At 40.1% G+C, this 13,963-nt stretch overlaps 1 protein-coding gene across 6 annotated transcripts in view; it reads right to left on the reverse strand.

Moving 5' to 3' along the window:
- The window catches only part of smoc1 (SPARC related modular calcium binding 1), a 71,720-nt gene that overhangs the window by 30,460 nt on the left and 27,297 nt on the right, over nt 1–13,963 (reverse strand). For 2 of the 6 annotated variants that reach the window (XM_050062880.1, XM_050062881.1), the window contains exons 4-9: nt 12,032–12,144; nt 11,777–11,876; nt 8,623–8,673; nt 7,159–7,206; nt 4,006–4,095; nt 3,468–3,548 (exon numbers count right to left, since the gene is read on the reverse strand). In XM_050062880.1, the coding sequence (XP_049918837.1) occupies nt 3,468–3,548; nt 4,006–4,095; nt 7,159–7,206; nt 8,623–8,673; nt 11,777–11,876; nt 12,032–12,144 (483 nt within the window). The remainder of the gene's footprint in view (nt 1–3,467; nt 3,549–4,005; nt 4,096–7,158; nt 7,207–8,622; nt 8,674–11,776; nt 11,877–12,031; nt 12,145–13,963) is intronic. The other 4 variants (XM_050062883.1, XM_050062884.1, XM_050062882.1 and 1 more) reach the window with 3 other exon arrangements.

Below are 13,963 nucleotides of genomic sequence, written 5' to 3' on the forward strand. Positions count from 1 at the left end.
CTGTTTTTAGTGCCGTTAGCTTGTTTACTATATAATGTGAATGTCATGGTCACACCTAACGTCCTGCTGGGCCTCGTTCAATTCCCAAACTGTTTTCAAATCAGTTGAGGATGGAAAAAAATTAAATATGGACGGAGGAAAAAATGATTATGTTGGTGATATTTAGATATTTTAAGGTTTTATCTTGTGTTTGAGGTAATAATTGAAATCCTCAAAGTAACTAGGCTTCTGTAGTAACCACAGCTTTCAATATATCTTTGAGAAATGTGGAGAAAAAGCAGAGATGTCTACCAAAATGCTGAAGTACAGAAACATCCCAACTGAAATGCAGTTCTTGAGCACATTTACTTTGTTAGTTCCCAACTCTTAATCACACACAGAAACACAGACATATTCATGTACACATACATATTCACACACAGACGTACCCAAAGAAACGGGCATCGAATCTCCTTTTGATACCCATATCCAAACACGCATACTGTACGCAATCACATACAGATGCAGTCGCAGACACACACATCGCTCATGTCTCAAACGTGATGACATCTCCCCCTCAGTCGGCCTTGTCGCTTGGACTTTGAGGACACCGGATGCTAATTGGAAACAGGAAGCTGGTGTTTTCCACAGACGTTTCAAAGAGCTGTCACAGTGAATCTCTCTCATCTAAAATACAGTCCCTAACCACAGTTTCCCCGCCACATCGCCATCAATCAAAATACTAAGAAACCCCATATTACAGTCAACTGTTTGTGTGCTCTATTGTGTGGGAGAAAGAGCTACACTCGCATCCTAATATAACATGCACTGATTTAAGGTGGACGTTCTGTTGTAGAGGCAAATACACATATACACCTAAAGTTTAAAACTAAGAGACTAATCATTAATGGTAATTTCTCTAATCTGATCATAACTTTTTGATTCTGGGGCACAAAATTTGATTGAAAATGAGTTTGAAAGAATATGCTCATATTCAAGCACCTGTGTATTTCCAGTAAACATCAGTAAATAATAATAATAATAATAACAATAATAAAAAGATTAGCTTTAGCTATGGGACATTAAACTCTCCTCTGTGGTAACATAGTAGACATTACCAAAGCAAAGCATAACTGAACAATGACATGAATCAATAAAAACATGCAAACAAAAGACATTAAATGCACATTTTGCAGAATATTTCATAAAGGACAAACACCAGTCCTATATTTCATCTAAGCAATATAGCCCTCTGCACACAGACACACACTCAACCCCCTCCACCACATTCACTCATTGACCTGCTGCAGAAGCGTGAAAGGCGTCCAGCTGCCCAGAGGGTAGTGAACATGTCGAGGCATAATTGAAAAGGAGACAGAGAAAGCTAAACAAATTACACCAAAGGAAAGAAACCAAGAAACATAATCCCGGCGGCTGTCCTCAAACTGGAAATGTTTTACATTTCATCTTGAATGAACCGGTGGCTTTGAAACCAGTTACACCAAAGACGAGTTGATACTTTGAGTGTTCACTTTTTTAGGGTTTGAGCTGCTCCTGTGGTTTTTATAGTCATTTTAAGATCAAAATGTGGCTGGCTAATAACTATATCCTGTAAACAGTGTGTGGGTGATACTTGAGTATGTGGTTGTACTGTGAGGGAGGTGTGTTTATTAGTCGTATGGTCAAGGACGTGATCCCTCACTGGCTTCCCAATTCTGCCACTTGTTTTATTTGGCTCTGTGTTGGCAGTTTATAAGTGTGCATATTCAAGAGGACCTATTATGCTCATTTTCAGCTTCACACATGTATTTTGGGTTTCCACTAGAACATGTTGACATGCTTAAAAGTAAAAAAACAAAAAACAAAAAAAAAAACACTTTTTCCTCATACTGTCTGTGCTGGAACACCTGTATGCATCCCCTGTCGTCTTTGTTTAGCACCTGTCTCTTTAATTCCCCCTCCTGAAAAAGCCCAGTGTGCTCTGATTGGTCAGCGTATCCACGTCTTTACTATCTTAGCATCTCACACTATTTTTTTTTCTCAAGTGCGTTTCGCCCAGTACCGCCCTAATGTTTTGTGATTAGCTAGTACTAAGAGCTGTGACTGACTAGTGTTCATTACATCAACGCGTCAAAGGTTAGTACTAGATAAACACTGCACATTATGGCGTGACTATTGGAACATGCTTGGGGAAAAAAATAATGCCAGCATCTCTGCACCGTCATTATAGCCAGTGAATAGCTGTAACAAGTAAAGTGGCACCTTTTCCCATGAAAAACCACCATTAAAATCTTCTCAACACAACCAGATGTGTTCCACCATGTTCTGAAATCGGGGAGAAATTTACAACGTCAGCAACCAAGGTCACATGTTTCCCTAACGTTAGCATGTAGCTACATGTAGCAATGTAGCCTACATAGTGTAAACACTTGCAGTAGCATGCCTGGTGAAGATGACCATCTAAAGAAATCCATCACTAGCTGATGTCAGCTTGTCTCAAAAGTAGAAATTAGAATATCCACCTCATGTTTGTATGCCTCCGCGGACGAGTCAAGTTGCACTTACAGTTTATAACCATGTCTGTCAGATAACATGGATGCTTTATCCACGTGCGCTCCTCCCCACCAGCACAGGAGATCTATACAATCAGCACAGTTTCAAGGTGGACACCCAAGATTAGTGTCACCAATTCAGTATCTGACCAAATGTCTCCCCTTCTGTTTCTGACATATGACGTTGCGTAATGGCCAGAAAAGTGTTTTATGCAGAACATTATGATGATGATTATTATGTCACAGTGAAGTTGACCTTTTACCTTTTGGATAGAAAATGTCATCACTTCATTATTTTATCCTATTAGACATTTGTGTGAAATTTAGTCCCAATTAGCATGTGAATTCTTGAGTTATGGCCAAAAACATGTTTTGTGAGGTCAGAACGACCTTAACCTTTGACCACTAAATTCTAATCAGTTCATTTTTGAGTCCAAAATTCTTAAATCTTTAGGCCAGAACTTTAAGAAATACCCTCAAGGTGTTCTTGAGATCGCATTCAAGAGAATGAGACAGACGAGGTCACAGTGACCATGACCCATGACCACCAATGTCTAATCAGTTTATTGTTGAGTCTAAGTGAACGTTTGTCTCAATTTTGAAGAAATTCCCTCAAGCAATTCAGAATTGGAAATAAAAATGGGACAGACGGACGGACAGACAACCCAGAAAGTCAATGTCTGTTAATGGCTGTCGCTAGTGCGGAGGCATAAAATCGGTGGAAACAGAGTATTCGTAACAGTCTGAATGGCCTGAGGTTTCTGGTCACAGGGATTACTTTTAGATCTGTTACTTCATTATGTGAAACATTGGCCACATTTAACATAAACATCCAACACTGTAACATATATGACAGAAAATAAGAAGCACAAGTCCCCTTTAACGAAGAGTATATGCGTAAAGTTCTCAGAATAAGGATGAGTTTCTTTGTCTCACCTTGCTTCCTGGTAGTGGAGCTGTTCTGCTTATTCTCCTTATAAACCAGCTGTTTTATCCACAGTGTTGGAGCAGTTATCTCTGCAATGACAGGAAGACAGAGTACAGATCAATAACCTCCATACGTTTAGATGATCAACGAATAAACCACAAGCTTTATTTAACCTTGTCAGCCGTGCCCGATCCAACAGTAGCTGCATATTTCAAACGTTTGCACGGGAAAGCTTTGCCCACAAAACCATAATTAAATCTGCAGCCAAGATCCCAGTATTTCCAATAATATCAAAAATGTCATCTGGTATTTTTGACAGCTGGAGTTTTCCAATTGATATAACGGTGCATTCTTAAGAACTGACGTATTGAGTTTGAATATTAAAATCCTGACACACTGCAGCTTCACTGAGGTGTTGAAACAATCTGGAGATAAACACTGTAAAAGTACATAAAAGAGCCACATCAGCATGAACACATGCTATGTACCTTAGCTAACTGCACTATGTGACCATCTTACAGGTGAAGGAGTAGTTAGGACACCTACCATCACCCTCAGGGGGGACGTGAGTCTCCATGGTGGGTGTGGGCTTGGAGCCATCATCTGGGTTGAGGGTGAGAAAGAAACGGAAAGAGACTACCATTATTGAGGTTAATACAATCTACTCTCCAGAACTGTTGAATGGTTGGGATTTGCACATGGCCCGGCCAAGACAGATAGAAAAATAGACGGAGAGACAGATTGAATAATAGAAAAACAGAAGACCACCCACGTGTGGCTCTACATCTCTCACATACACAACAATAAATCAACTCCTCACACTGACAGTCTCACACAAGCATGATCAAGCTGCACATTTAGCACACACCCTCACAGTCGCACAGTAAACCACACACACACACACACACACACCCTTGCATGCAAACACTCACATGAGGAGACTACCCTCCTCATCAGGACCCGCATGAGTGCCATGCAGGTGCAGCAACTAATCCAAACACAGAGGTGAACGGACCTCTGAATCATTGAAGGAGTGTGAACTTCATCATTCTTGATTGTCAAAATAGGACAATGCGGATGTTGGTTCAGTCAGTCGGTCAGTAGATTGGTTGGTCCGTCTCCAAAAACGCTGGTCCAGTGTACGATCTCAGCAAGTAGCCAGACTGCATTGAAATTTGGCAATGACAGTGATGGTCTCCTGAGGATAATTTCAAGTCACTCCAGTGATTGTCTGGTTTTTACTCTGGCTCCACTGTCAACATTTGTCCTTGACTTGGTTTGTGAAAAGAATATCTCAAAAACAAACATTCATATTTTGCCACAATTTGTTATATAGGGATTTTATTTGGGATGGGATGATTTTTTTAGTGCAGACTGTGTTATAAACACTCAAAATATGTTGATCAGAATCAGAAAAAACATCCTATTTTAATTAGAGTAACCCTAACAAATGTTCTTAGGAAGTAATATTTGGTTGTCTTAATCTTTTATTCTAAATATGTGTGGCTGGCATCTCTTCGTCATCATTTTGTAGATCAAAATGTTGTGGTTACAAACATAGTAAACTGTCCTAACATCTTTCCAAAGCCATAATACTGTGTGACAAAGAGAGAAGCTACATTAAAGCAGAATTCAAACACATTTTCTTTTTCTCAGTTAAATTTGTAATAGCTACTATCTTTTTCCTAGATCAGGGGTAGGCACCCTGCAGCTTTGGAGCCACATGTGCTCTTTGGTCCCTCTCCAGTGGCTCCTTGTGACTTCAAAAAAATTATATGGAAATTATTAATCCTGGAAGTTATTTTTTTAGTTTTTAATTTTCATTCATCACTGTTGTAGGCTAAAAGTGATTCTTAAATTCACCAATTGGAAAAGTGTGTCGCTTATACACTGAATTAAAAATGGTTTAATATTTCGTTTACTAAAATGTCTTTCGACAGTCTACGGCCTGGTGCCTTTTCCTCTACATTTTGCCAAACCTCAGTAGCAATGGCTGGTCTTGGATCGCCCTAGTTATGAATTCTAAATCCAAAAAAGGGAAAAAATGAGAATTTAATAGTGCGTGGACAGATTCATTAGCTTTCACCACCAAGACTGCAAAGTTAAAGAACCAAATAATCATTAAAAAGCCCAATTCAGAGTAACCATGTTGTGTTAAAACATAGGAATAAATTCTCATTTTGACCTCTTGGTTAATTTAGATTCAATAGGCTGTGTTATCTTCTTTATAAGGCTCTTGTTTGTTTTTTGCGGCTCTATGTATTTGATTTTTCTTTTTGTTTTGGCCAAAAATGACTCTTTTGATCATAAAGGTTGCAGACTGCTGTCCTAGATTAAGAAACAATCCTGGCACTCGAAAATACAGGTTTGACACAACTGAGTGAATAAATATTATAATATTATATATTCACTAACAAGGTTTACTTTTGCTATCAGGAAAAAAATAGATTTTTTTTTTTGTCAGTTTGGGGAAAATTAACCAAACATCACGTTTTTAATTGTAGCATAGGCTAAATAAACTGTTCTGACAGGTTGAAGGAGTCCAAGAAACTGATAAGTTGTAATCATAGATAAAGCTGTAAATTCAGCTACCTACAATACTCACCCATGTGCAGTTTTGTAGCATCTGGAACATTCCTTAGGAAATAATTCGATCAAAAGCAAACCACAGAGGAACTTTGATTGGAGTCATTCTACAAACACTAAAGTAAGTCCTTAAATCAGATGGCTTGACAGCAAACAGAAACACTTAAGGTCAAACTGACCTGATCTGGACAAACTGTAAATAAAACACAACAGTTACTAGGTCGGTCTCAGACAAGTGCAGGCCTGGCTCAAACTCTGGTCAGAAATACCCATCAGTATTAGTTTTATTTATTTATGTATTTATTTGACAAAGTATTTTTACACTTTATAGAATTTCCCAGTGAAAAACACACTGATTCTGTTTGCTGAGCATTCTGTAACTAACAGTATTTGTCAATTACTGTTTGATCCAGGTCTGGACTGTGAGCTACAAACTGCAATGGGGAAAAAACAATTAATTTTATGCAGTGACAGTAAACCCTTACTTTGACTATCACTTTCACAACTCTCTGAACTGTGTACAACACTCTCGAGGCAGGGAAACAACTGAAGTGCGTTATGTATTTCTAGCAGAGCGGCTGTTTGTCTGATGATGCAAGCAGACCCATTCAGGAAATATTTGCATCAGTTTTACTTAAGTTTTTTTAATTGATTGAATTTTCTTAGCAGAAACTAGAGGAAAAACTGTAGAACAATATGAAGAAAGATATTACTTGAACAAAACCAGTAAAGTTTTTGTCGCATACAATTCTGTCACTGATGCATTTACTGGAAGGATACCTGAGGGTTAGTAACAGTATAGTATCTTTGTCTGAGGTGTGATATTCATTTGAAGTTCTCAGTGTCATGCTAACATGCCAAAGAAAAAGGTATTGAGAAGGTAAAGTAAATAAGTTAATGTATTCTTTAACATTAAAAACCATTTTCATCCTAACCCCCTTTAAACTGAAGGTGAAACATTCGTCATCTATCTTTCCTGTCTGTACAAATACGGACTTTGGACGTATCAGACAGAACAAAATCAGGTCAAAAGACATTTTGAACTAATGTTCCCTTTCTGTCTCTTTCAAACACATGCATGCACACACAAACTTGCAGCAGATCTCAACTCACCTTTTCTACCAGAGTTCGGTGGCCCAGGTGGTCTGTCGGTTACTGACCCTGTAAAGAAGAACAAAACAAAACATGTACAAAGCAAAGCCTAGAGAGCAGCAACAACTGCTCAGCCACAGTAAAGACTTTGATTCCAAAATGATATTTATCTGTTTTTAGAAACAAAACAAAAAAACAATTTAAAATTTACCACCTAATTGCAAATAAATTATTTTGTAAGAGCTTGAGTCACTTTATAGCTATCTTATGATTCATACGTAAAGGCTGTCCACACCTATAAATATATCGGTAGAACTCAAGTCCACACCAAAACTTTGAAGACACCCGTAGAAACAGTGGTAAGTGGTCATTGATATCTATTTTTCTAAAGGCCCAAACACACAAAACCAATGTCAGAGAACTAGCTGCACTGAAAGCCTGCGTCGCCTCACATCACCTTTGTCTTGGCGAAAAAGTTGCACATTAACACACTGCATAGACTTCAGTCAACGGCCAACCAGCATGTCTGTTCTGCACTTGCGTGAGAGGAAATAACTCTCCTCACCAGCAGATGGCGGTTGTTTCTAATCATAGTTAAAAAAGGGAAACTGGAAATCCGTTTTGACGCTAGTTAGCCAGTTAGCACATTAGAGCATATTTACCGTGCGCCACTGAACAATAACACAAACCATCATGAAACGTTTCTGCTTAAGAACTCAATGGCAAAAAACCCCCCAATCTTACCTAGTATAACAAATTTGTTTTGATCTCACTCCCGCTTGATTCTAGCTCTTTGTTTACTTTCCTCACTTTAGTTTCTCTTCTTGTGTGCTGAGCGGAACTGTCAATCAAAGTTATGTCATTCACCGATGGGCACTGCACTCACTGACGCCAACTTATTATGCTGAATCGGTGGAAAAAGCACCAACGAGGGCCAACAGTATGGGACACACCTCAGTGACAAAGGCCACCGACACTCACCAGTGGCCAAATGTTGACTATTGGCTGACCGTCAGCTTGGTGTGTCAGGGTCTTTAGATGTCCAAACAGCAGCACATGCTTGGAGACAGTTTACATCATATTAATGCTTATCAGTGTGGACGCTCACAGCAATATGGTTATAGTTATCATTATAATAATCGTTCCTGGTGTGGACAGCTCTTCAGACTTGATTGGTCCATAATAACAAAGGCTGAAAGAAACATTACTCAAACCACTGACGTCTTGACTCTGAGTTAGACGCAGATTCTGTTAGTACTTCACAGCAGGCGCACATTGAAACATCAGGCTTGTTGCATCATCTTAACACTGACTAATGCAAGTTGTACATTTCCCAGTATCATTCCTGTTTGGTGCATGCAGGTAGTTGGTTTCATGCATGGATGCATGGAGGAAAAGACCAAAATTAGACAGTGCAACCAAATTACAACAGACGGGCAAAGGGGAGAAATTTTGAGTGAAGGCAACTGGAAGGAAATTTACTACCTGACAATCCACTTGTCCCAGCATGAGTTCCCATAAATTCACGGAAGTTTCCTGCAAATGTATGTGAAATGATTGATTTGGGTCATAGTGTACAGGGGCGTCTGAGCATTTCAGTGAAGCTTGGGCAGAGTTGGGCATGTATGACTGTAACAGCTGTATATGGTATAAGGTTTATTATGCCCAGATTCTGGTCCCAGTGTCATACATACCTTTGCAAGAAACAATGAAGATATTGGATCTTATGCAGGGCAGAAAGGAGACAGGTAGAGACTGTGTTGTGCTCTAAACTACATTTCATGAAATGTGATTTTTCTTCACAGAGTAGGGCTGCAGCTAATGATTCTTTATTGATAATCGATAAGCTGATGATTACTTTCTCGATTAACTATTTGTTAAGTCTATTAAATGTCAGAAAGTTGTGAAAAACAGCCGTCACAACATTGCAGAGACCAAAGTGACATTTTCTGCTTGCCTAATTTTGGCTCCTGTCAGCCATGCTAAAGGTCAAAAACAAAGACAACCAAAAGGCTGCGAAACAGACTGCCAGCATCAACACATATTTCACACCTGCTGTAGTTGGGCCAGATAACATTATCTGTATCTTAATCTGCCTGTCTATTTTAAACTACTTCAATAAAGTTATGGAAATAGGGTCAAATCTTATGGAAGAGTTATAGAAAAGATGACAAATTTTGAACTTTGGATTTTGATGCCTCAACTTACTATCAGTGTTAATTTGTTAGCTGTGCAATTTTAGCGGAAGGAGACTGTGGGAATGAGAGGTGAACTGTTAAAAAGATTAAGGTTTCTCTCCACACTCCACAACATCACCAGTTTCTCCACCTTTTCCACAGAACAAGAGAACCAAGACTTGTTCATGTTCTTGCACCTCCTCAGAGTCCCCTCCATGTTTACTGTCTACCTGGTTTGCTGCTTCCTGTTTGGTGCTGGAGAGAGCACAGCTATCGGTTGTTGACAATGATTACATCACTGAAGGTCATGTTTGATTTTATTGGAATGTCAGAAAAAAGACTGACTTAAAACAGCTCTGATAGTTTTATGATCGCCGTACACCAGACGATCGAGATCACAATAGAGCGCCACAACTCTAGAAAACTCTGCGACAGTGTAACCGCTTGAAAACTACTTTGCTCTAAGGGCAGTATTAGATTTTAACACATTTGTGAACAAGTCATAAACAAGCTGCTGGGCTGTTTTTCCCCAAATACCTGAACACACAGAGGTCCTGTTGTGCACAGAAGAGTAATTCACTAGATGTACAATGAAATGTTTTGTGTAAAAAATAAATAAATAAATGAAACCTTATTATCTGCTGCAGAAATAAAAAAAAAAAACCTGGAGCTTAACTATGAACTACTACGCCTTAGTATGCCTTCACAAATGGGAAAAGCAGCGTGGTTTCCTTGTATGAGTGGATACGTAACCATGCTCCATTTGTGAACTTTAATGATTCTGTTCAAAGGGCTGAAACTCAGCAGGTGCCAAAGGAAACCATACAGGTGATTAGTGGCAAAAGTGGGAAACACAGAGAAAAGAGAGGGCAGAAAAGACTGAGGCGAAGAGAGGAAGATAAGGAAACTGAGAGAGGGAAAGACAGAGAGAGCAGGAAGCCTCTGGCAGTCTGTGGAGCAGCTTCAGAAGGGCATGCGACCGCTCTCACCACACTCTCCACACAAAATTTGCACCATATGCTCTAGTGGCTGTGCAATCCAATTCTGGCAAAGACCCCTGTGTATTATCTTCTGAAGGAAAATGATGGTGATTATCATAAAGTGTTCCCATCCAGGATGAGTGTGCAGAGCTGCGCTCTCTCTCCTCCGGCCTGCTGAGAACAGTTAGACAAAGGGGGGAGAGCGGTGGAGCTGAGAGGCCCCTGGATGTATGGCCATTAGCCTTCTCATTGACCTTGCACCTGCTATTCGCAGCATGACGTGTAATTCACATGTGCCCATAGTACGTCAAGACAGACCCTCTTTAACTGTAACCCAAAGGCTGTGTTCACTCTTTATCCTTCATCAGCAAGGTCATTTAATTCAGACGGAGGGTCAGTTCACTGGTAATTTACTCAATTTGAAGGGACAGTTCAAAATCAAAAATACATATTTTTCCTCTTACCTGTAGCTATATTTATCAATCTAGACTGTGAGTCTTGGAGACGTCAGCTGTAGAGATGTCTGCCTTCTCTTCACTATAATGGAACCAGATGGCACTCAGCTTGTGGTGCTCAAAGCCGCAAAAATACATCTGAAAAATTTAACAGCAGTGTCTCTTTATAGAAGTCATAACGCAATTACTCAAGATAATCCACAGACCTTGTTGTGAGCAGTTTCATGTAGGAACTATTTTCTTTCTACCAAACTACAACAGCCAACTGTATCATCACAAAGAAGGAAGCGTGCATCTACTCATGGACGTGAGGCCTAACCAATATAAACATTGATTGTGTCCTCCTCTGTTGAGCTGTAATGTTAGCTAGCTAATTGGTGCTAGGTGAGCTAGCAGTAGATGAATGCTTCCTTATGTGCGGGGATACAGTTGGTGGGTGTAGTATAAAAACATTTCCTACATAAAACTGCTTACAACAAGGTGTGAGGATTATCTTAAACCAGGTCGTGATTTCTGGAAAGAGACATTGCTGTTGCTGAGTGCCATCTAGTTCCACTGTATTGTAGAGAAGGCAGACATCTCGACCAGATGAATGAAAACTATTTCTAGTTCTTTTTGAATTATGAAAAAAAGTCAAATTCCTAAAGTGTCTGAAAGTTAATTGGCTCAAACCACACTGACTTGGCTCCCAAACACTCTTGGCTCCGAGATCATACAAATGCAGCCACGCTTAAACATTTTTTAGATGCTCGTTATGCTGCTTCTCCACACTAATAAAGGATTGTCGGGAAACATCCGACCCTTCTACCGGAGTTTTAGTCATACAACCTGTTTGATATTACTCTGAAGCGAAGCTGCCCCGGTTGCACAAATAACTAAGACTCTAATCACTAATGTGCACAGGACTGATGCAGGACGGATGCCAGCTGTGTTGCAAACCTTGTATAAGACAAATGTTTTGAGTTCTTTTGAAAAACTCTGGACGTTTCATTCACAGGTTGTCTGGCTGTTCCCCGCTTCCCAGTACCTGAACACACCGGGGTCCTGTTGTGCACAGAGGAACCACTCACTGGCTTGCCGTCACTGGTGACACACCAGCAGTAACCTGTCAGAGTATGGCACTGGACCTGCACAGGCAAAAAGGTAAATCACTCAAAATGTTAACAGCTTTGTAACATACATAATTTAGTTGATGAATACAGCCGAAGGTGAAGAGCACAGTCAGAGGTTTGTGTCTGTGGAGGGAAACTGATGGGAAAAAGAAATCTGTGGTGAGACAGACCTGCGCAAACGTTCCATCCTCATTGCATTCTGGGACAAACATGGACTCCTGAGGTCTCCTGGCTTGTTCCAGAGCCTGGTTCCTCTCAACACGACACTTGGACTGACCTGCATCTGTAACAGATTGACAGAACAGCCTGCTCTCATACACTGCTTTCAAACCTCCAGCACTGCTGCTGTCTTTAATTTTTGTTTTACTGAAGATGCATGTTTTCTGTCAACAACACCCTATTCACACCTTGGAGCTGAGCAGCACAACCACACTTTACTACTGTTGGCCACCAAGTGCCGCCTGATGTTTCAGTGCCTTGCTCAAGGGCACCTTTTTGATAGATGTACAGGGAGAAGAACAGTATTTATTCTTCAGTTTTTTTCCAGTCAGAGTTTTGAGCCATTTCTTCAACCTACAGGCTACCTCTGCTATTTTTATTCCCTGAGCCTTTAACAAGTTTTCAACACAGGACAAGCTGAAGTGATGGCTGCTCATGATTCTGAAAAACTCTCCATCCAAACCTTTTGTGCTGCAGATCAAGCCTAGACAAGCCAAAGATGCTAAAATGCTAAAACAACACATTCCTCGACACTGACCATTACCAGTTCCAGAGGTAGTCTATGAGCAACACATTGTTAGTGCTGAGGAGTGCGTCATATACTCGACACTGATATTTTGAAATGTCAGTGGAAACTGAGCCTGTGTTCCTGCAGCGTTGATGAGCCAGACCTGCGCTCTGGGGACAGAGATGGAAGTGGCTGAAAGGTCAGAGACTGAAGTGGGCTCCAAAACCAGCTGGTCATTGGTTCAAAATCCCGTCAGCAACTACTGTTTTTATTACACTCACAGCTCCCGTGGAGTCGAGCTTCACATTCAACTGTTCGTGTATACACATTCACACCGGGGAGCTGACCAGTGCGACCGCAGTCCTCCACTTTTGGCAAACGTTCTCCCTGGATAAATAAAAGTTTAAAAAACTTGTCTCTGGACCTGAAAGGAGACAGACATGTTGTCTCCTCCAGAGAAAAAGTCTGACAGAGCCAGAACTGGGTGATGAAGTCACTGAGAGGGACAGACATGGTTACATGAATTTATAAACGTGGACTTTGACTGAAAATACATTTAGTCTTAGTTTAGAAACAAGGCTCATTAAACATTGTAGTGCTTCTCTCGTACGGAGGAAAAACAGTTCAATGTCCCACTGAAGACCCCAACTAATTTAAATACATTTTCTGGTTCATGCTTGTATTTCAGGTATCTACTGGAACATGTTTACACGCTTTATTGTTTAATTCTCTCATACTGTCTGTGCTTGAACACCCATATTCAACCTCTGTCTGAAACCCTCTGATTTTGCGACTGTCTCTTTAAGCTCTCCTGCCTACTAAAAAACCCAAATCTGCTCTGATTGGTCAGTGTTTTGGGGGAATAGCGGCTCTTTCTACTGTGAAAAATCACCAATAAAAGCTTGTAAACACAAGTGGACATGTTCCAGCGGTCCAAAATTAGGGAGAAATTAACAACATCCACTACCGAGATTACATGTTTCCCTGACGTTAGCATGTAGCTTCATGAAGCAGTGTAGGCTGCACGATGTAAACACTGGAGCAGATGATATAAAGAAATCCAGCACATTCTGATGTCATACTGTAGGAAACAGAACAGTCTGAAGCCTGGGGTTTTTACTCACAGGGATTACTTTTAAATATGTTTACCTCATTATTTGAAACTAACTGATTACATATAATATTACATCCAACATTGTAACATCATATGTGAGACATTGTGAGCAGTTTTTCATCATGTCTTGCCTCATGCTTGTCTGTCCTTGTTAGTTTTGACAAAGCAGCAATAAATGACCATCCAAACATTTTTTATTAATTTTTTTCTATAGACAAGTTTGACTAACTGCAAAACACACTAACAAAAATGACTTTAAAT

Source organism: Epinephelus moara, chromosome 14 (genome assembly GCF_006386435.1).
Source record: "Epinephelus moara isolate mb chromosome 14, YSFRI_EMoa_1.0, whole genome shotgun sequence".
NCBI lineage: Eukaryota > Metazoa > Chordata > Actinopteri > Perciformes > Serranidae > Epinephelus > Epinephelus moara.